At 41.7% G+C, this 24,084-nt stretch overlaps 1 protein-coding gene across 1 annotated transcript in view; it reads left to right on the top strand.

Annotated features, from left to right (window-relative positions):
* The window catches only part of SAMD12 (sterile alpha motif domain containing 12), a gene marked incomplete at its 5' end in the record, with an annotated part of 358,805 nt that overhangs the window by 138,885 nt on the left and 195,836 nt on the right, over positions 1 to 24,084 (top strand). The window contains one exon of the mRNA XM_082858457.1: positions 7,297 to 7,426. Coding sequence (XP_082714583.1) covers positions 7,297 to 7,426 — 130 coding nt within the window. The remainder of the gene's footprint in view (positions 1 to 7,296; positions 7,427 to 24,084) is intronic.

Below are 24,084 nucleotides of genomic sequence, written 5' to 3'. Positions count from 1 at the left end.
TAAAGAAAACACAAAGTTTTAGAACTTGCCCCTAAGTCCTGTATAGTCAATGATGATATGACTCAGTAATAATGAAGGTTTAGGCTTAATAACACATTTCATTCATCATATTTAAGACCCTGCCTTTTGAAGGAACTATTAACAAGCTACAATGCCCTGTGAAGGAGACTGGAAAGTCAAAGATCTAAAACAGTTGCTGTATGGAAAACAATTGAAGAAACTAATCAGTGCCACACTGTATACTTGGAAAAATTACTGAAGTTGCTTAGCCACTACTGCTACTCAGAGGTGTCATACTGCTCAGAAGAGATCAGCATCACAAATTAGGAAGCATAAAGTGATCCAGGTGACATTAAAGCAGTGGTCAAAGTTAGAAAATGTGAATGAAATGAATCTTTCATTCATCCAAGAGGAAAGGTGTTCAGCTTTTTCCTGGAAACTTTCTAGCAGTGAGATATCCTCTCTTGGGAAGACAAGAGGTTTAAGAGTGTCATTCATCATAAGATATTTTGGTTTGAACCCAAAAGTGACCAGGTGGATGTTATAAACTACCCTGGGGATAGAATACAATAGAAGAGATACCTTTTAAAATTTGTCTAACCAGTTTTCCCATGAAAGAGTTCAGGCCGCAGAAGAGGGCATTATTAGTACTTAAGAATTATTTAATTAAATGCCAAGTATTCTGTGAACTAGCCCATCCTTCTTGATAATTAGAGGCCCTTTTTTTTGGTAAATGAGCATAAAAGCTGCTAAAATATACATTAATAGGTTATTGTTTGTGTGTGTGTGTGTGTTCCTCTCCCCTCTCCCCTCTCTTCCCTCCTTTTTCCAATCTTGAGTAAGATGACACAATAGAAGCCAATAAAAAGAAGACCTAGAACTAAAGAAAAAACATTGCAAGATGGTAAGAGAAGGAAGAAGCATTTTTAGAGTTTGCAAATGCTTGCTTATAATGAGATGCTGCAAGTATGTTTACCACTTCCTGATATTTGGCCATAGAGCTTGCTTTGTCCTGCCAGTGGAAATAAACAACAGTCTTTGCTTTCTCTATTTTTTCGCAATCAACCACTGGGCTTCACGTAAGCTTAACTCCTTAAGAGTTTGTACAACTACTGGGGACTTAAAATTTCAGCATTCTCTTATAAATCAAAACACAGTAATTTAAAAGAGAATTTATATTGCAAAACAAATAAGGGATAATTGAATTACAAGATAAAATTTAACTTTAAAAGCACTTTGTAATATTGATATGTTCTTTCAATATCAAACTTCTTTAAAACATTTTTTATTACTTAGCAAAAATGCTTCAGGTTTACCTTAAAGAACTTAAAACTTGAGAACTCTTTCCAGTTAAATACAAATCAGAAGTTACTGTAAAATGTAGCTGAAATTATTGAATAAGGGTAAATTAAAGTAGGAATTACTTGCAAAATAAAGCAATTTGCAAACAACTTTTCCCTCAGGAATGCAATGTGTCTTTTGCATAAAGTGAGGTCTCTGTAAAACAGAAAGTGGATATGTCAATGCTACTCCCTCACTCCCCAGCTTACCCTTCCCCCTCCCTGTGTCCTCAAGTCCATTCTCTATGTCTGTGTCTTTATTCCTGTCCTGCCCCTATACACTACCAAATGTAAAACAGATAGCTAGTGGGAAGCAGCCTCATAGCACAGGGAGATCAGCTCGGTGCTTTGTGACCACCTAGAGGGGTGGGATAGGGAGGGTGGGAGGGAGATGCAAGAAGGAGGAGATATGGGGACATATGTATACATATAGCTGATTCACTTTGTTTTACAGAGGCAACTGACACACCATTGTAAAGCAATTATACTCCAATAAAGATGCTAAAAGAAAAAAAAAAACAGAACGTGAAGGCATCTGAAATACACATTCAGATTGTCTATAGAAAGGCCAGGACCAATTCAGAAAGAAAATGCCTAGAATTCCGCGTGGTGTTACAATGCATGGGGAAGGTAAGAACTGCCTCCGGCCTCTTTCAGGGGCCGCAGAACAAACCAAAAGTGTCTCCAGGGATGGAAATCCAGAGAATGATGTAGCAGGCCTGAGTGTAGAGAAAGAAACGGGGCAAGTGCTTTTTCTGATGTTTGCCTTGGGCAAGATTTTTTTTTATTATTTTCTACTGAATATGAAATACTATCTCTTTGCTTTACAAACTGTTATTTCGGTTGAGGCTCCTTCTGTGGGGGAGAAATAAAATGCAGCACAGTCGAGAAAATTACCTAACGTTGGGTGCGGAGAGAGGCATGAGTTTTGGGTGGCAGAGGAAAGGAGGAGAGTTGAAGTAACACTGTGGAGCTACGAAGACTGGACAGCTCTGCACCTCCCAGCGGGACAATGTGATAAAGAGATTGATGTGCGTTTAACACGTGCTTGTTCCAGATGGCCCGTGGAAATCAGAAATCAGGTTATGTTTCTGCTTTGTACATAGGTTCATTTGTGCCATCTTTTAGATTCCACGGATAAGTGATAGCATACGGTAGGTGTCTCTCTCTTGCTGACTTCCTTCACTTAGTATGATCCTCTCTAGTTGCATCCATGTTGCTGCAAATGGCGTTATTTAGTTCTTTTTTTATGGCTGACTGAGTCACTTTGCTGCACAGCAGAGATTGGCACACCATTGTAGATCAACTCTACTTCGATTATAAAACGAAAAAGAAAGAAAGAAAAGAGCCTGGTTATGGCATTCACTCCCCAAGCCTGGTTGCTGTTGGGGTTGGGGGCATCGTGACAGAAGGGAGAGGAGCACAGGTTGACCTGGGCTGCTAGGCGAGCAGCTGAGGCGGAACAAACAAAAGTCTGCTCTGAGAATAGAGAATCTCGCAGCGCGCAGAGGCAGCTGAAGTCCACGATGGCTCTTCACAGGTTAGTGTGTATGGCTGAGTAATAGTCCCCTGTATACATGGGCCGCATCTTCTTTATCCATCGTCTGTCGATGGACGCTCAGGTGGCTTCCATGTCCTGGTAGTGAGGTGGGTGGACCCAGAGACTGTCACACGGAGTGGGGTAAGTCAGAAAGAACAACACATACCGTAGGCTAACGCATATGTATGGAATCTAAAAAAAGAAAACATGGTTCTGAAGAACCTAGGGGCAGGACAGGAATAAAGACGCAGACGTGGAGAACGGACTTGAGGATGCGGGGAGGGGGAAGGGGAAGCCGGGAAGAAGTGAGAGAGTGGTATGTACATACATACACTACCGAATGTAAAATAGATAGCTAGTGGGAAGCAGCCGCATAGCACAGGGAGATCAGCTCGGTGCTTTGTGACCACCTAGAGGGGTGGGATAGGGAGGGTGGGAGGGAGATGCAAGAGGGAGGGGATCTGAGGATATATGTATATGTATGGCTGATTCACTTTGTTATACAGCAGAAACTAACACACCATTGTAAAGCAATTATACTGCAATAAAGATGTTAAGAAAATAATTATTCAGATAAAAAAAAAAGTTAATGTGTAGCAAACTAATAACAAGTTCATATTAGAGCCAAAGCTAAGAATCCGTTGATAAATGGGGCCGATACATGTATCACTATCTGAGTAAGAGACAGACAGGGCTTATTAATGGTAGGAATCTGTATCCCTCCCCACTGTATTTGTTATGCCTGTTTACATGGAGGCAGATCCCCGTAGGTTCGTGTGGTCTTAAAAATCTGTACCTGAAGCTTTGTGTTTATTGCTGTCCAAGCATGTAACACCAAATTACTGCTGAGTAAGAGTATATTGTGAAGGCAAAGCAAAGCAACACCTGGATTGTTAGCCTCGGAACACCTGGATTTATAATCAAAGGAAATTTATAACACAAGAGTACATGGTAAGCTGGTGAGGATGTATTCCGAGTTGACTTGGTGTGTTTGGATTGATCTCCCCCGAATCTCCAGTTGATGAGACTTGTCTTGGAGCTGAGGGTGTTCCATTTCCTAGGAAATGAGCAAGTTAAAGAATGACCTCCCAGGAAGTTTGGTGAATTGAGGTATAAGCAATTTATCTTCTTGCCTCTCCCTTCCTAATTTACAGCCTTCTGTGACTGGTTTATAGGAGTTTTCAAAAGATGTGATTAGCTTTACTTGCGAGAAACTTGCAAGGGGTTTCAGGGCAATGATGTGTCAGCTAAGAACTCATTCAGCTAATCTGAAGGAAAATTTTTAGAGCAGGAAGGAGGCAGTTTCAGAGGTGCTGACTTGTGAAACATGGTGGCAAGTGCATTCCTAGCTAAAAGAGCTGAAACTCTGGTTTCCTAATCATGCGAGGGAAAAGTGATGACTAGCAAAAGGGAAAAAGCTAAACAACAACAAAGCATGCACTCATTTGCACCATCCATGCCAGAGGCCCTTCTTTCTCATCAAAATTAGGAAAGCAATTGATATGGTTGTATGCAGTGATTAGAGGGAAGATGGCTGGCAGTCTGTGACTAGAGTATGCAGAGTGGAAGGGAGAGACGGACAAGTTTGATCAGGAGCCACGTGAGCAGCACACAGTCGGGGTAGAGCAGCGAGGGCTAGACTTGAAATTCGCTGCTGATTAAAAGTAAGGCAGGTCTGTGAGCTCAGACTCAGTGAGAATGGTTTCATTTCATTAATTTCTTCGCTTGTTCATTGTGGCTCTGTAGAGCATCTGTTAAGTGCAAGGCACTCCGGGGAGCACAGTCATAACTATCGTATCCTCACTGAGTGTTCCAGTTACTAGGGTTGCAAAACAAATTACCCCAACACTTAATGATGGAAGACAACTATACATGTTGCTAGTGGATTATGTGTGTCTCTGCGTCATGGCGTCTGGAAGTCTGAGCTGGAAGATTTGAATCCTGGTAGCTGGAATCATCTAAAGCTTGGTTACTCATTTGTCTGACAGTTGATAGGGTTGGTGGTAGCTGTCAGCTGAGACTTTAAGCTGGGGGATTGGCTAAAGCTCCTCTACCTGGTCTCTTCATGTGGTCAGAGCTTCCTCACAATATAGTGGCCAGGTTCTGAAGGTGAGTGCCAGAGAGGGTGAGCCAGGCAGAAGCTCTGTCTCTTTTCTGATGTAGCCTCAGAAGTCACGGATAGCATCAATTCTGCTGTACTCCATTGGCCAGGCCCTCCATGAACCCTGTCAAAATTCAAACAGAGACAACATCAACCCCAAATATCGGTGGAGGAATGAAAGTCACAATCAGTGAAAAGGAGATATGTATGTGTGTATGTATGTATCCGTGCATATATAAAATCGTCTTTGGAAAAATACAATCTGCCACTCCTGAGAGTGAAAGAAAAAAAAATACCACAGCACAAAGTAAAAAATGATGTTTTATTTGTAATTATTTCATAAGTGATGGCCCAAAGAATCATACAATTCAAAATATACTAATAAAAAATAACACCTGAACACTGTTTTCTAGACTTGAATCACCTGCATTTCACTTCCACTATTTTTACTATTACCATCTATATTGTTTCCTTAATTTTTCTTGAAATGGACCCATTTTATTGAAGTATAGTTGATGTACAATATTGTAAGTTACAGGTGTACAGTATAGTGAGACACGATTTTTAAAGCTTATACTCCATTTATAGTTATTATAAAACATTGGCTGTATTCCGGTTTTGTACAGTATATTCTTGTAGCTTATTTTATACCTATTAGTTTGTACCTCGTAGTCCCCTCCTCCTATCATGCCCCTCCCCTCTTCCGTCTCCCCGCTGGTAACCACTAGCCTGTTCTGTATATCTGCAAGTCTGCTTCTTTGTTGTTATAGTCACTAGTTTGTTGTATTTTTTAGATTCCACATGTAAGTGATATCATACAGTATATGTCTTTCTCTGACTTATTCCACTTAGCATAACACCCTCAAAGTCTATCCATGTTGCTGCAAATGGCAAAATTTCGTTCTTTTTTATGGATGAGTAGTATTTCATTATATATATATATATATATATGTATATATACACACACCACATCTTCTTTATCGATTCATCTATTGATGGACATTTAAGTTGCTTCTGTATCTTGGCAGTTGTAAATAATGACCCAGGTTTTTATTAACTCAGATTTGTTTTAAAAGCAATCTAGGTATTACTACAGAAAATAGAATGTATTTTTGCCATAATTTATTTGTCATAAAGTAAAGGTAACTTTAAATATAAAAAAAGTAAAACACAGCAGTTATTATATGCTAGATGAAAATTCTGCTTTCCAATGACAGTTCCGAGGCTGAAGGAAGCCCTCTCTTTGTCAAAGATCACGTTAGCAGGTGTTAGAAAGATGTTAAATCACACATACAAAATCAAGGCTCTCCCCTTCACATAATCTGAGAGATTGAAAGAGAAGTGAAAGAGAATGATCCCTAGTGAGGTCAGTGATATTTAAGGCCGGGTCTGTGTACTGTCCAACATCCTTTAGAGAACTACTTGTATTAAAATCCCGATCCAGAATGCAAACACTGATCCAGAACGATAAAGATTATAGCTAGGTAAGCTTTCACTTAGCCTCAGCCCAGTCCCTGGGATCTATGAGGCAGACCAGCGTCTAGCACAGTTGATGCTTGTTGATGAATGAATGTATTTCTAACCTGCCGTTGGTCGAAGGCTGGGTCCTTTGCGCCTCTGTGTTCCGTTTTGTTTCATAAGCCTCCCTGAAAGATCCAGTGAGCAATAAATGACTCCAGCTAGTTGGCTTCTACATGAAGTCTAGCGACACTCATTATCTTATTACCATTCCCCACGTGCTGGTGGAATTGACTTTTCCTTACCTACTGTGCATAACTAATTCCTAGACTTTACAGGGCCACCCTAAATCCAGAGCTCTCAGGAGCTATTCGTATGTAGGTATCTAAATCCTAGAACATTCGTTCCTAAAATAATTATTAGCACCTGCTGGGGCTAGTTGTCCTAGGTCCTAGAGATATCAGAGGATAGTGAGAAATGGACACTTTATTGGGATACAGAGAAAGGCCACTTGGGGGCAGCTGTTTCACCCCTAAAATTTAGTCAATTGCTTAGCAACCTAATTGTCTTGTTGTTAGAGGAGTCATCAGAAAACACTACTTCCTGGGGACCTCTCCCAGTAGAGAGAATCTGAGAATAGGTGTAGTTTTCATGGCCTTCTCCACCTGGACCTTTTCTTTCTGGCTTTCAGGGGCATGGAGAAGGTCTGCAGAGGCTCAGAGGAAGACAAGAGTCAGATGTTTATCTTCAGGGAATCCAGCCTGTAGCCTTTACCACACTATAGGACTTCTAACAGCAGTGCCTTTCTAGGCATGAGACTGGCACTAACAGATCTTCTTTTCCTTCTTTATTTATAGTCGGCTACGGTGAAGCTGTCAAAACCAGTGGCTCTGTGGACTCAGCAGGATGTCTGCAAGTGGCTGAAGAAACATTGTCCGAATCAGTATCAGATCTACAGTGAGTCATTCAAACAGCATGACATAACGGGTAAAGTATGCAGTATCCGAAATATTTCACTCCCTCTCCCTCGTCCCATCTCAATGGCCTTTCCCACACCCTTAAAATGAAAAAGCATCTCCCTGCTGAAATTGTCTGGCATGGGTTTACTTTAAAAGGAACGATAAATTCCAGATCCGGGCACGCCATGCTACTTAACAAGCATAAGTGGGAACCATGGATTTTGAATGTCCAGTATAAAAGTATGTGGTAATCAGGGTAAGGGGTTGGGGGATCCTAGAGAAAATAAGAGTGTAGCAGTCCTAGAGTAAAGAAAGGGAGGAGATCCTTCAAATTAATTTGGTTACAGGGTCCGTAGGTAGATGTTTTAAGAAGAAAAGGTTTCTAAATAGGAAAATTCTGGACTGAATATAATAATACTAACTCACTGCCCCTGAGATGAATACCCTCAAAGCACAAATTAAGACTCCCTTTAAATCAAGGGGCTTCGAGTATTACATGTGGAAGTTGAGAAGCGCTTGGCAGCAGGAAATATGACAGCATAATGAACTGTAAAAGCCTGTAGGATCGTGTCTCTCAATTGGAGAATGGAGTGGGTAGGAGGGAGCGGATAGGTCCACGGTGGGAGCCCATCAGAGTAAGGGGGTCTTTTGCAGACCTCGCCTGCCCACCTGCCTTGAGATGTTGCTTGATCGTGGGTACCATTCCTCCCACCCTCCTCTTCTGCAAACCCTATAATGAAAGATAGGATGGAGGAACATGCTCTGTGCACCAAAACTGTGCTTCAAGGTGGGAAAAAGTGTTGAGAAGACCTGATTCCAGTCCAGATTCTTCTTTTTTCTAAGCGAAAATTGACCCTCTAGTGGGAAAGGGACTTGCTGTCGAGTGGCTCAGCACACCTGATGCCAAGCCCTTTCCAAACTCATACTTTGCATCTTCAGAAATGCTAACCTCTATATTCACTCCCGTCACTTTGAAAAGGGTCACGTCAAGCAGAAAGCATTTATTTTTGCAGTTCAGTTCTTACCCTGTAGCTTCAAAATCTGGGGCAGATCGTACCTCCTTAGAGCAGGACTAGATGGATGGTTTTCAAAGTGCGTTCCGTGGAGCCCTTGGTTCCACTAGAGGCTGCCAGAGGGACATGCTTTGGGTTGAGATGGGTGTGTCTGTTTCACATATTCAAGTTTTCCAAACTTGATTTGGAAAAAAAAGGCTTCTAATATTAAATAATATTAGAAATTAATATTAAATAACATTTTTTTAAATTTTATTTTTATTTATTTATTTGGTTGCATTGGGTCTTCATTGCTGCACACAGGCTTTCTCCAGTTGCATCGGGCAGGGGCTACTCTTAGTTGTGGTGCGCGGGCTTCTCATTGCAGTGGTTTCTCTTGTTGCAGAGCTCTGGCTCTAGGCGCACGGGCTTCAGTAGTTGTGGCTCGTGGGCTCAGTAGTTGTGGCTCGTGGGCTCTAGAGCGCAGGCTCAGTAGTTGTGGTGCACGGACTTAATTGCTCCGCGGCATGTGGGATCTTCGTGGACCAGAGATCGAACCCGTGTCCCCTGCACTGGCAGGCGGATTCTTAACCACTTCACCACCAGGAAAGTCTCTAAATAACGCTGAGCTACATTATCAGAGATTCCTGATGACCAAGTTAGTAATGTTTAAATATGTAAGGAACACACAGGTGTAGCTCAAAGTGAGTTAACAGAGAGTGAAATCCTCCTAACTTAAGCCTAGAAATGGTCCTTAATGTACTTCTTTTCTCCTCCGAACTGGAGGTAATGGCCCATTTGGATGAAATTCCTGAAATCCCGAAGGCAGTGTCAGAACTTAGCTTAGATTCCAAGTGTCTAGATTCTTTTTCTTAGTCACTCCCTTAAGGATATAAGAAAACCCCATACAGGGTCAGCTATTCCACCCCTAGAATTTATCAACAGTTAGTAACCATTTGGCTGCTTATGGGAACCTTCACCAGATAATGTCTGTTTCTTAATGCTTGTGTGATAGTAATGGCAAAACCTTTTTCATGATCTTATTAGAAAGTAGTGTTATCTTTTGTTAGGAGTGGGAATTCTGTGATACCCTTGAGGGAAGGGTAAGCGTTTATAATGGTTTGAAAAGTATGAGCATTACACCCCCCTCAGAAATAAAGGTCTCATGCTTCAATGCTTATGGAGTAAGGGGTACCACTTCCTAAGGCTTTCTGCCAAGTGGCCTTGTGTTGCAAACAGCTGTCATATTGCTTTTGGTGGCATACCTCGTCTCCACAAACACCGCTGGTGTTGGTAAATCGCAACCTTCTTGAGATCTTGGACAAGCTGCTTAACCTAGACAGGTTATTCAACCTCACTTCTTCATCTCCGAAATGGAGATGGTAATAATAACAATACCTGTCTCAGAGAGTCGTTGTGAAGATTAAATGAAATGATATAAACAAACCACTAAGTTAATCATTTATCGACACCTTCTACCTACTAACACTGTGCCGTTCTTCATGTCGAAACTCATCTGGAGGTGTCTAAAATCATACTGTTACTTCATTCTGAGGGCAGCCTGTTTTCTGGCAAGAAAAGAAAGCAGGGGATTATTTGGGGACTTAGGAGAGAATGATTTCAGATTAACCCTTGACACACACACATCTTTCTGACCTTCACCTATTCAAGGCCTCAGAAGACCACGTTTGTGTCCTGTCCCTCTGCAAGGGTGAATGTAAACTACCCAAATGATCGCAGGTGCCAAGTGGCCCGAAGATAGATAGCTTTCAGGACTGAAGCCAGCCTGCAGTTCCAGCCCTGGGATGCTGGCGGCTGCAGGAAGCCTGGTACCCTTGTAGGCTCTGATAAACTGGGCGAAGAGGATTGTGAAAAATCAAGACACGATGGCAGAGAGAGCCTCGGCAGCCGATGCAGACAGTAGAGTGTCTCAGAGTGAGGGCCGGGAGGGGGTTACAAGTGCCAGGTCAAAGCCCAGACTTGCAGCTTAGCCCGTGATTCTGTGAAGGTGACTTGGTGTACTCCCGCTTTCTTTACCTGTGAAGAGGAGGTGATAATAGCACCCGCCTCAGAGTGTCGCAGGGAAAGTAGTTCACGGCCACAGTAAGCGGGGAATGTTAGCTGCTGCTGCTTGCCTGAGTGCTGCTGCACTTTCTATGAGGACAAACCACACACGTAAACACTGATGGATTCATCCATCTTTGTTAGCCTGAAAATTATAATGAGCACCTAAGGATGGGGCTTGGGATGTGGGCTAGTAAGTATCCTGTGCTTATCTGCGAGGCCACAATAAAGATGTCCATGTGTCTCTTATTTATGCTTAGATTCTCCTGAGTACTGCTGTTCATTTATGTGTCTTAAAGCAAGGGTCTCCAACATCATGCTCATCCGGGAAGCATGTTATATCTCTGGAACATATAAACAATCCCTTAATTTAGAGGCATGTGGCACCATGACGATAAATAAAAAAGACATATTAAATGGAAAGAAGAATCAGGAAGAAGAAAAGATGGGCTTTCTGATTACAGACCTGAGGCAAATCCCGCTCCTCCCACCCTGCCCCTGTTCTCCACCCCTCGACCTCTGACAAGTAATAACTGTGCAGCATCACACAAGCTAGTTTCAAGTCAGTGATCTGAGAGTAATATTTATCTTAAAGCGTTGTTGGAAAGGTTAAAGGGGACGATGCATGCGAAGGGTTTAGCTTTATGCCTCATACATAGTAGACGTCTGTTTAGCAAGTATTTACGGAGCATCTGCCCTGTACCAGGTGTGGGGAATACAGCAATAAATAAAATAGCCAGTGATCTGTGTAGGGAAAACATTGTGCCTCCTTAGAAAACCGCGCACCCTCAGTAGCACATCATTTCGGGTTGTCTAATTCTGACTCTACGAAGCTGTTCTACAACTCTGTAAGTTGTACGCAAGTGATAGCAGTATGAAATAATTCTTGTTTGTAGATGTGTAAATTCTGTCCCACAGAGGTTCAGTTGACTTCCCAATCCACTGTGAAAAAGGTGAGTTTTGTCTCCCATTTACACATTCATTTCATTCCTCCTGATCTGAACATGTGTCTGCTCTTTGGTTTCTCCTTTGAGTTGGTTGTAACATCTTATCAGTTTCCACAAAATCTTAAACATGTGTTTATTTTTGTATATGATGAGAGTCAGGATTTTAACTTTTTTGAAAATTACCCTTTAACCTTGGTAGTTGTTTCTTTTTTTTTTTATTGGTTTCCACCAACAATTCCACTACATTAACATCTTTCTGATGCCTTTGTTTAAAATACATTAAATTCTAAACAAACTGCCCCCCTCCGCCATCCAGTTTCTCCAAAGTCTAAAGAAACTTAAGGCATGTTTTAACACACCAGTATTCAAAACACTGTGCAGATTTCCTCTTAGAATCTCTGAGAATTTCATTATGTCCAGAAGGCACCTACTATTTTATGGCAGATGAGTTAAATCAGAAGAGACGCTACTAGTGGTAACTCCCTGCAGAAGTGCTCTTAACAGGCATGAGATGGTTAGAACACCTGAGAGGCGTTAGGAGAGATATATTTAAATCATCAGATTAGGCTTGAAGGAAAGAAATTTGACTATTTTCCTGTGCTTGCAAGATTCTTTCCCTAGCTTTCTGAGGCCGGGCTTGGAATGCTGATGAGGAAGCTCTACTGGGGCCAGGTGTAAGCTCACAGGCAACGTTCGGATTCTTTTTTATGCACAGTTAAGAATCTTTTCAGGTTTGAGGCAGTTTCAGCCCCTGGCTGTGCCTGGTATTCTTCCTGCGGTGGCTGCTAAAATCAACTCATTTCCTTCCGCATCAAGCCTTTCCTCTGTAAAGGGTTCTCCCCCCCCCCCCCCAACTTTAAAGACTTATCTTCGTGGGTGAGGCGCTCAGAGCTCCCCAGAATACAAAGTGCATTTTTAGAAGCTATTTTGAATGTGTAAAAGGTTTCCACGTGGCCTGCTTCGTGGAACACGGGTGGGAATCCTTTAGATGTCTGCAGGAATAAATACTTACCCTGTGAATGTCCCCTGCAGGTGGTCAGTATTGACTTGTCATATTTCTCAATGGTCTCCTACAAAATCAGTGAATACTTTGGGTTCTTTCTGTGCTTCAGACACTGCCCATTTGTACCTCTTTCCCCTTTTCAAAGTATTCCTCTGGGATGTAGCACCCTGAAATTTGGCCGTTCCGCTTATGCTATTGAATAAAGGGGAAACCTCTTTATCTTTTTGAAACCTTTGGATTGTGGGCTCTGTGCATTTGTTAACATTTACCCTTCTGCTATTGTCTTCCTAGTCCTTTTTTTTTTTTTTTTTTTGCGGTATGCGGGCCTCTCACTGTTGTGGCCTCTCCCGTTGCGGAGCACAGGCTCCGGACCCACAGGCTCAGCGGCCATGGCTCACGGGCCCAGCCGCTCCGCGGCATGTGGGATCTTCCCCGGACCGGGGCACGAACCCGTGTCCCCTGCATCAGCAGGCGGACTCCCAACCACTGCGCCACCAGGGAAGCCCCTTCCTAGTCTTTTATCACGGTTAGAATTACCCATGGAGGTCGGTGGGATGTGTAGTAAACAAGTGTCCAAACAAGTAGAGTAATTATTTTATGTGCTATACCTGTGAGAACACTACTTTGTGGAACCCAGTGTAGCCCAATGAAGTGTGGGCTTGTTGAGCTACCCCAGTGCTTCGTCTGCACATTTTCTTGTCTTTGTTGGTTTGCCCTCTGCATAGTGCGTTCTACTTTTGTATATCTTTGTGTTTTGTTACATTTCTCTTTTGTATGAACTGCTCTACGTTTTTTATTGAATCTCGAGCAGCATTTTATATCTGCATAGTAGAGTTTGGACATCATCGGGGCATGAGTTTCCACATATTAATTTTCCAATAACAGCATTTATTCTTCATTTTTAACGCCCTTTGATAGAAAGCTTACTAACATCACCTCTATACTCCTCCGCATTCTTAAACCTAGGATGCTGAATTTGGTTGTCTTGATGATTCAGGATAATAGATTTCTGAATGTTGGAAGTGACTTCAGATGTCATCTGAGGTTTTATGGGGTCAGTTTAAAACTACGCCTTGCAATGAAAAATATGAATGGAGATCAGAATATCAGCTTCATTCCTGATAAAGCTTTTTTGGAGAATATCCTTTAGGTCTTCAGATGAATTGATTTGCTAAGAATATTTTCCCTCTAAATGAGGTATTCTGGTCACTGGCACAGTTGGGAAGTGCCCCTCTAACCGCCTGGGAGAAAGCAGACTGCATCAGGCACACAGGTCACAAGACAGGACAGAACATGAGGCTGGGCTGGGCAAACCCGTTTCCTGCTTCCAAGGGCACCAAACAGAGGGGAGGAGAGAGAGGCCAGGAGTGTTAGGGAAGTTCTTCCATGAAGGAATAGGGTGGAGAACGAGTGTCCCCCTACCACTTCAATCAGATGTCTCCCTACATGTCCTTTCCAACATCCCTGCTAGATGGCCAGACAGCCTTTGCTCAGACACCTGCAGGGATGAGCATTTCATAATTTTTGAAAGCAAACTGTTGTATTTGTTTGTCTGTTTTGGTTCAAGATCTTGGATGGCGGTGGCAGTTACAGTGCTTGGTTTTCCGTACTCCCTCCTACTCTGAGCTGCAGGCTCTCAAATGCCGTGCTTTCTTCTACCCTCCTCAAACCCACCTTTTTACCTGGATAATTCCAACTTCCTTTCGGGCTTTAGTTCAGATACCACCTCCTACAAAAGCCTTTCTTACTCCTCCTCTTCTGGATTAAGTAACCCATCCTGTAGCTCCCAGGATAAAAGCCCTGTGATAGAACTTGTCCCATGAAGTTGATAGTTGAAAAATGTAATGATTCGACAGTTCTGCTGAGGTTTTACTGAAACCCACCCCTAGATCCTGTTTAGGTTCCTGGGTTATAGAAACCTTTGCTGAAGAAAGCCCTTCATGACTGCCCCCCAGTACAGATTCACGTGCCAGGCCTCCATGGAGCCATGATGCCTTCGCCCAGCCTTTTCTTCATCCCAGTGGCCTGTTAAGTGGCTCTCCCAACATGCTTTCTCCCAATTCCTTTCTTCATCGCTAGTAAAGGTCTGGTTTCTGCTACGCTGAAAACTTACACGCTGTTTGATGGGATTTCCCTAAAACTTTTTACCCTCTACCCATCTGTCTTCTCCTGCCTCTTGTTTCAGAAGGCAAGCTCTTATTCCCTTCTACAAACAACCTTTTCTGCCTCTGCTTTAACCAGACGTCCCCTATATCCTCTGGATATTTGCTTCCTCAGTTACAGTCATCCTGTCATCTTCAGTCTAGCTACACTGGCTACCTCCTTTCTCTCTAAATACAGTTGACCCCTGAACGAAGTGGGTTTCATATACACAGGTCCACTTATACGCAGATATTTTTCAATGGAAAATGCAATAGGACTGCATGGTTCATTGAATCCGCGGATGCAGGGGAGCCATGGATACGGAGGGCTGACAGTACTGCAGGCAGATTAACCCCCTCGTTGTTCGCGGGCCAACTGTAGCTTCATTTTAGCCTCTTGACCAATCCCTTCCTATTCATTTCATTTATTTGTTAAATCATAGTTAATTCATTTGTTTTATAAAATTTATGTGACCACTACCACATGCCAGGCAGAACACTGTACCCAACAGCTTCAGAATGTATGTACTTTCCAGTTCAGGGGACTTATTCACCATGATGTACTATACACCAGGGCACAAATCAGTGTCAGTAAATTTGAAAAACCTGAAGTGGCACAGGGTGCATTCTCTGACCGAAACAGAATTAAATTAGAAATCACTACCAAGATAATCAAGAAGATCCCAAATATTTAGAAACTTAATGCACATCCATGTAACCAGATGGGGGAGGGGGGAAAAATCGCAAGAGAAACTAAAACATATTTTGAACTGAATGATAGTAGAAACATTAATATTTCAAACGTTTGTGTGGTACGGCTACAGAACTTAGAGGAAAATTATAGCCTGAAATGCCTGTATTAGAAAAGAAAGAAGAAAGAGTTGAACTTGATTAATTAAAATTTTACCTGAAGAAGTTAGAGAAGGAAGAATACTAATCTCAAAGAGCTGAAATCAGTAAGACACAAAACATACAGGCAATAAAGAAAATTAACAAAGGTAAACCTGATTCCTTGAAAAGATCGACAAAAATTGATAAATGTGTAGATAGCCTGAATGAGGGAAAAAAAGACAGCATCAAGTGAGAAGTTGGGGATATCACTAAGTTTTCTACATTCATCAAAAGAGCAGAAAATATTATGAACAGGTTTATGCCCACATGCTTAACAACTGAGATGAAATGGACTAATTCCTTAAAAACGATAACTTAACAATATCTGACTCAAGAAAGCTAGAAAATTTAAATAGCCATGGATCTCTTAATCAGTTAAACTTTTAATCAGAACTTCCCATAAAGGAAGTTTCAAGCACAGAAGGCTTTTTCCAATAAATTAAAACAGTCGAGAATTAGCAACCAAATTTTCACAAATTCTTTCAGAAAATAGAGAAAGGGGGAGCACTTCCAAACTCATTTTATGAGACCAGACTAACCCTGATACCAAAACCTGACAAAGATATTACAAGAATGGTATGGTACGGACCAATATCCTTCATGAACATAAACCTACAAACCTTGACAGAATACAAGCAGGTTGAATCTCACAATAGACAAAAAGGATATTCCATCATGGTCATGTGTGCATAGGAATGTAAAGTTGATTCCATTTTTGAAAATCGATGTGATTCGTCATGTTAAGAGTAAATGAAGAAAGTCATATGATCATCTCATTAGATGCAGAAGGCTTCTGATTTCAGCTCTGATATGTAAAGAGCTTGGATGTCATCACTCTAATCCTTACCACAAGACACAGCTGGACACAGTGAGTTTACTGGTAGTCTGGTGGTTAGGACTCCACACTTTTGCTGCTGAGGGGTTCAATCCCTGATTGGGGAACTAAGATCCCACAAGCTGCGCGGTACAGTCAAAAAAAAAAAAAAAAAGCTGGATAAACTGAAAAACAGTGGGTCAGAGAGCTGATGTCATAATGCAAATCACCCCCCTGAAATCTGGAGAGAAGGGCACATGCAGGAGATACAGAACCCCAGAGACCTGCTTAGCTGGAACAGAGACAGACCAATAATAATGGACAAAATATTTGGACACTTCACAAAGAAGGTAAAAGCATGGCCAATAAGCACATGAAAATATGCCCAGCAATATTAAGTCATCAGGAAAATGCAGATACAACCCAGTGAGATATCACTTTACACCCAGTAGAATGGCTGAAGTTCAAAGGATTGGCAATACCAAGTGTTGCTGAAGATGTAGAGCAACTGGATCTCTTGTACACTGTTGTTGTGAGTAAATATGGTGCCACCAGATGCAGAAAGTAAATTTCTTACACAGTTAATCACACACTTATTAGATGATCTGCCGTTCTGCTCTCAGATATTTACTAAAGAGAATCGGAAACATATGTTCATAAAAATTCCAGTCCACTCATATCCAAAAGAGCTTTACTCAGACAAAAATTTTAAACAACCCTTAGGTCCATCAAGAGTAGAATGGGTAAAACAAAGTGTGCTGTATTCACACCGGAAACAATGCAGAACAATACAAAGGAACCAACTACTGATGCATGTGACAACATGAATGAATGTCACCTTGTACTCAGAGAAAGAAGTTAGAAAGAAAAGAACACACACAGCGTGATTCCAATCATATGAAATTCTAAAACAACAAAATTAACTTACAGTGATGGCAGTGAGATCGGTGCTTACTTCCGGGGGTGTGTGTGGCGGGGTACTAGAAGGGAGATTGATACGAAGAGGAGCAACGGAACTGTCTGTGCTGATGAAAATGCTTCATATCTTTGTCACAGTTATCTATTTGGCACCTCAAATCTGTGAAATTTATTGTAAACAAGTTATATCTCAAAGCTGGTTTTTACAAGCTTGTGTGCTTTCCAGATTTTCTAAAATGGACATACTGTTTTTAAAAGGAAAAAATGAAAATGTCATCCTGCGTCTTTCCATACTAGCTGTAGGATCATTTAGGTTAAAGGTAGTTAGGTGAATAGACAGAGTTTTCTATTCATTTATCTATAATATATAGTTATGGATAGTGAGATTGAAAATCCACTTTATGCATTTTTCACTGGAAGAATAATCAGATACCAGAACATTCTTATAAAGAAAGGTATAGTCTGCCAGTTGCTGGAAGATGTACTGCTGACGAAAGGAGAACAGTTCTCTTGTCTTATTGAGATTCTGCTTGTCTGAGCCTACACCTGTGCATCCAAGATACTTGTATTTCACAGATGAGTTAAATTTCAGAAAATATTCATTGCCATAGCACACAGTTGGCCCTTTTATATTTTACTTATTAATAGCTTTTTCAATTAAAAACTACTCTCACCACCATTTTATAAACCAAAGGAATTTTAACAAAATAAAAGACCCTCATGGCTTAAGAATGGAGTACATTTCACTTTAAGAAAAACATACATTGTTTTTATTTCTCCCATTTTCATCACAGATCAGCGCGGCTTTGTTAAGTTAGTTAAGGAAACTACTGCTCTTGGGGACGTTTATTGATATTCTAAGTACATCATTTATTTAATATTAGAGATGGTATGTGGCAGGATAAGAATGGAAGTTGTCACCAAATGTTGTTTCACAGATCAGAACAAGAACAGAAGGAATATACTTTTCTTAACCAGCAGCATAGACTTAAATACACCTCATACACTGCTCTTGTATCACCTACTAACTGCTCTCTGTAGAATTATTATAATCAAGGCTCCTCTCAGGTGGAGGGGGTTTGCTATGGTTACCAGTTTTCTCTTGAATGACCCTCCCCTCCTGTCATCACCTCTATAGGTTTTATAGTGTGGGAAACAGACTAAAGGAAAAGGCTTGCCTAGGTCCCACAGCCAGGAAATGGGGAGCTGGGGTCAGGAGCTAGCTTTCTAAACCCTTATCCCAGTGCCTCTCTCAATTACAAGATACCCTTTTCCCGGCCAGCACCAGATAGCAGACCCACACCAAAGGCTTCTGAGACCTGAGAAATGCCAGTGCCAGCCAGAAGGAATCGCCTTACCAAAGTTGTAACCCTGGAGCAGTCCTGCTTTAGAAAACCCCTGACATCTTGAATAATGCCGGTTGTTTCTTGGAGGTTTTCTATGTGCAAGAGGCTCTGCTGAGAACTGTCCACTGTCGAGTACCTAGAACTGTCTGGAACCATTCAGTGTTAGCAAATTGTAGCTCTCAATCTTGCAAGCTGTTACAGGTGAGGAAGCGAGGCCCAGACTTCAGTGGGAGACTCAAGCTGAGCGCTTAATGTCAACAGGACCTACCACACAGGCTTGTTGGGAGGTGAAAGGAGTTAAAACATACTTAGAACAGTGCCAGGTCCATTGTAGGGGCTCAATAAATGTTATCTGTCATCCTCATTAGTGGTCTGTGTTTAGTAAGTGAGAAGCATTTAATGAGGACCACCATGGGCTCTGCACCGTGCTCACCGCAGTGAGATAGAAAAGCAAGACACCACTGGTTCCATGGTGTCGGACTAGAAGGCACCTCCTCCTGTCTCCTGTTATTCCCATGAGGAAACAGAGGCCTGGAGCTAAACTGAGCTGTGCAAAGGGCACACAAGTTCTTGGATTACCAGGAACTGTTAAAAGCTAAGTCACATTGTTATGGGACAACAGGAGACCCATTCTTAGGGACAGTCCAGCAGGTCGCTTGGCTTAGAAGTAATCAGAGTAGGGGCCCAAAACAGACAAGACTCCCTCTTAGTGAGCGTGTTTTTCCACTCCCAATTCCAGGAGCAGAGTGAAGGTTTTATAGCCACCAATTCGATCTCATACTTCCTTACTTTCAACCAGATCCAGCTTTTCCTTCTCTTCCCCCTCTTTATGCCACCTTTCCAGTTCCCTATGAGAATGTCACATTATAATAAATGAAATATGACCGAAGGTCTAGCTTCCTTTGCTCCTGAGCTTTTGACCCTGTCAGAGGAATTAAGTCAATGAAGCACAACCTGTCCTGAGAAGTCCCTGTTTGCTTTTCAGCTTCTGTATCAATTTGATTCCTTTTCTCCTGATGGTTTTGTTAATTACTCTGTTTTGTTTTGCTTTTTACTTTGCCGTGTTTTTAGAACATGCTGAAGTCAGATTGTAAAACTGGGAGATCCCCTCCCCTTGGTTTCGCTCCCAATCCCTGTTTGAAAATTACTGTACTGTGTACTCCCTACGCGGCGAGTCAGATCTCCCATCCATCCGCACAGAGCCCAGGCTGTGTGCGCAGAGCCTCTGTTGCTGCGTGCTTTTGGGGGTTTGGCAATGAGCCCTTTTAGAGGCCACCTGCTAAGTGGACCGATGACTCTCCTTCAGACAGCGCTGTTTATGGTGACGAGCGTGATGCTGCGCGTCAACAGAGGGAACTGAAGCCCACACACGAGATTGATTCTAGTTAAGAGCCTGTGGCACTGTGTGCATGAAATACTATTGTCCTCAAGAGGTCTTGGCCAGTGTCATTCTAGGCCATTTGTGTGTGGACTCTCATGTTCCTCATTCAGAGTTCCACTAGATATGTTTTCCAGCTCCCAGATTTATGTTAGGGTGATATGGCTGTTAAGTGTTTAATTGCTCCTGACAAGTTTCATATCTTGGAAAGTTATGAAAGATTAGAGAAAGCAGGGATGTGGAGACCTGTGATGGAGTCCCCTCCGCTGATGAGTCACTGATGAGTCCCCTTGGCCAAGTCTAACCTCTCTGAGCCTCAGTTTCCCTTTCTCTAAAATAAAATTATGATAATATACCTTACAAAGTTGGTATCAGTTACTGTTGTTGGTGGTGATCTATAACTGTATGGACTCCATACAAAGGTTTGTAAGAAGCAGAGTATAGAAATTACTTTGCAAATGGTAAAGAATGATACAAATGTATATATGTGTGTGTGTGTATGCATGTATATACATGTGTATGTGTAGTTCTTGTTTCACTGTTTAAGGGTATCTCAGTTCTCTAATTAGGGCCCTAAAAACTATCAACTTCAGTTTCCCCAGCCCACCAAAATTTTGCTTTGCCCCATGCCTTTTTGAGTAGTCTAATTATTGCAAATAAATATCAACTTATCTCCCAAACAGGTACTTAGCAGCAAATACTCCCAAGACATTTCTCTAGTAACTCAGAGTGTAAAGAATTCAGAAGATTTGATTCTTGATCATTAAGACAATTATCATGATGTTAGGGAAAACCATATATTATTAAAAATATTTCGGTGTTTTCATGCCAGGCACTCCAGTAAGTATTTTGCATATATTTTTATCTTCACAATAACCCCATAAGGTAATATTATTCCTATTTCACAAATGAGAAATATGAGACTCAGAAAACTTAGGTATCTTGTCTTATGTCATATCAGGCTAAAAGTGGCAAAGTCAAGGATTTTTCCAGGGCCATCTGAATCCAAAGCTCATGTTCTGACCTCTGTGCTATGAAAGATAGCATCATACAAGTACAGGTGAGTGATACACAAAGGAAGGTTGGGGTAAATACCAAAGGGGACTTGAGAAGGAACTCTTATCTATGAGTCTGGTTTATTAGGAAATCTGCTTGGAGGAGGCTGAATTCGTGTACAATTTTAGAAGAGAAAGTCCCTGAAATATCAAATTGTATTTACATATTTTGTTTGATCCTGATAGAATTTTTTAAATTATTTATTTATTTATTATTTTTGGCTGTGTTGGGTCTTCATTGCTGCGCATGAGCTTTCTCTAGTTGTGGCGAGCCAGGGCTACTGTTCATTGCAGTGTGCAGGCTTCTCATTGCGGTGGCTTCTTTTGTTGCGGAGCACAGGCTCTAGGCACGTGGGCTTCAGTAGTTGTGACGCGTGGGCTTCAATAGTTGTGGCACTCAGCATCAGTAGTTGTGGCGCACGGTGTAGTGCGTAGGTGTAGTAGTTGTTCCGCAGCATGTGGGATCTTCCTGGACCAGGGCTTGAACCCGTGTCCCCTGCATTGGCAGGTGGATTCTTAACCACTGAGCCACCAGGTAAGTCCCTGATAGAATTATAAAAGAAAATATAACAGCTTCCGAGCCACAAACCTCACCACTCCCTGTTGCCTCAGACCATGCCTCTTTTTACGCTGTGTTAGACCTGCCTGAGCCTGAAAGCATTTGGGTTTCTGAATCCAGAGGAGGGAACAGTGAAGGAGGTGGAGATAAATCAGAGGGATAGATCGAGAGTTCCATTGGAGAAGGCCTGAGTGTCAGGTTGAGGAAATCAGATTTTCCTCTCTTGAGTGTCATTCAACACCCATCAATGATAAAGCATTTTTCTAGATGAGTCAAATGATAAGCTCAAAGCAGTCTTGGAAAAAAATCAAATGTGCGGATGAGACATCGCCAATGTATGAGTTGTTGGCCCAGGTGGATTCTGAAGCATTTTCCCTTTCCCAGCCACCAAAGGTGGTTCCATGCCTAACTCCCTTTCCAAAAAGCCCCCATCCCTCTCATTACTCTAAGAGTAGAGGTCAGTAGTGATGAATTTTCTCAACATCCCTCCCTGCAATATTATCTGCGTTCTTACCCTTCCTTCACTGTTTCCTTTATGTCTCTGAGAGAAAAAAAATCTGTGTGCCAAATCCAGTGCCCTAGCCATACTCTTCTCCCTGCTCACCTACCCTTCCTCCTCCCACACCAGAATTTTATTCATTTGTTTTTCCCTTTCTTCTGGGTTTAGACTTTTTGCCTCCACTTTTGCATTTCAGTTTGAAAACATGCTGTATTCTGTCTACATCCCCTCCTCAAGATTCTTACTCACATCTCTGTGGTCTAGGTTTTCCATCTTTCTGCTACACAATCTCCCATGATCCAACTTTATGGCTCTCTAGGAAATCATTCTTTTGTCATTTTAAACCAGACTCAACCGGGTCACTTCCTGCATTTAAAAAAAAATGAAATATGTGTGTATGTATATATGTGTGTATGTGTAGATGTATGTATGTGTACACGTATATATGTATATAAGTAAAACCTACTGGATGAAGCCCAGATTCTTAAGCTTGGCATAATCATTCCTCATCTTCATTTTAGCCATTCCTTGTATCCATCCTATTCCAAAACTGCAGCAGACCACTCTCGTTCTTGTCCCAATATTCACCTAGTGAACTTTTAGTAATTTTCAAGGCCTAACTCAAATTATTCCTCTCTTTCCTGCATTCCTTGGACCTTTCCAAGCAGAATTCATTTTTCTCATTCTGAATTTTCTTTACATTTTTTTTTTTTACAACAAATGACAACTATTATTGTTAATATTATAAGACATCATTTGGTTACACATTCATCTCCCTTCCACCAGCCCAGAAACTCCTCTAGGGTAGAAAGAGCATCTGATATATCTTACCACCTATAGCTGTGTTAACCCAGTGCCTGGCATAAAATAGACATTGTGTTGATTGGATTAAACTGAGTTTGTTCTTCCTTTGATAGACTTAGCCCTGAATTTAAAGCCGTTCTTCATTTCCATTGATAAGTATACTTTGATTAGTCCTTCAGTTTCCTGATTTGCCTCCTTTTCATGAAACTCATCCTATCCTTTCCTATCTGCAACTTCTTATAATTACATTCCATTGATAATCAAGTCTCTCTTCTTGTCTCATTCTTGGAGAAGCCCCCTCTTTTTAAAAAAATTCCAATTTTGAATTTGTACCAAGCCCCCAAATGCCATCTTTAAATGTATTTGAATGACAGACTCTCAAAATTTTGCAGGATCCAGAGTCCCATGTTTCCTTCAGACAGGTCTTCCCAAAAATGTTTTGGCAGGCTGTGTCTGGATCTCCGCTCAGTGCCAAGAGTGATTGTCACCATGTCGTGGAAGCTTGCTGGACCCACTGAAATTCAACAGACAGGTGTTATTTTGTAGGGTGGAAAGAATATTCTTTATCTGAGAAGCTTCTGTTTAGGGTAGCAGGGCAGGAGTACAGAATGTCACACCATAGCTACATTTTGTGCTAGTTTGCCTGTGTTTCACAAGTACAAAGCGTAATGCAAATATAGCATTATGATTTCAGTCGTTCAAATGTCTGGACTTGGATGCAACAGTGCTAGATTGAATCCCAGCCCTTCATGGCAAATTAGCAAACCCCAAACTACCTTAATGACATTGGTACTATCTCAGAGATGATAACTGACCCAGAAGAAATGAGAACAGTGAGTGGCTAAAGTTGCTAATATGGAGCATTTTGACCAACAACATTGGCAGTTGCGTTAGATAATGGTGGAATGAGGTATCTTCTATAAAAGAAGTAGTTAGTAATAGGTAGAGTAATATTTTTGAGAGTTTCCTAACATACAAGGAACAGTGTTAAACGCTTCTGATGCATTAATGACTCTTAGCAGAGTTATCCTTCTCTTTATATATGGGGAAAGTGGACAGGGAGGTTCTGACGCCCTCAAGCTCACACAGTTAATAATGTGCAATGGATAATCCAATATCAAGGGAAGGATTCTTCTGACCCAGGGGGTTGGCAAACTTTTTTCTGTAAAGGGCCAGATAGGGCCATTTGGTTTTGGTTTTTTTTTTTCGGTACGCGAGCCTCTCACTGTCGTGGCCTCTCCCGTTGCGGAGCACAGGCTCCGGACGCACAGGCTC

Source organism: Leucopleurus acutus (genome assembly GCF_964270905.1).
Source record: "Leucopleurus acutus genome assembly, chromosome: 17".
NCBI classification, from domain to species: domain Eukaryota; kingdom Metazoa; phylum Chordata; class Mammalia; order Artiodactyla; family Delphinidae; genus Leucopleurus; species Leucopleurus acutus.
Note: the sequence above shows the minus strand (reverse complement) of the source record. Positions and strands in the feature narration are given on the sequence as shown.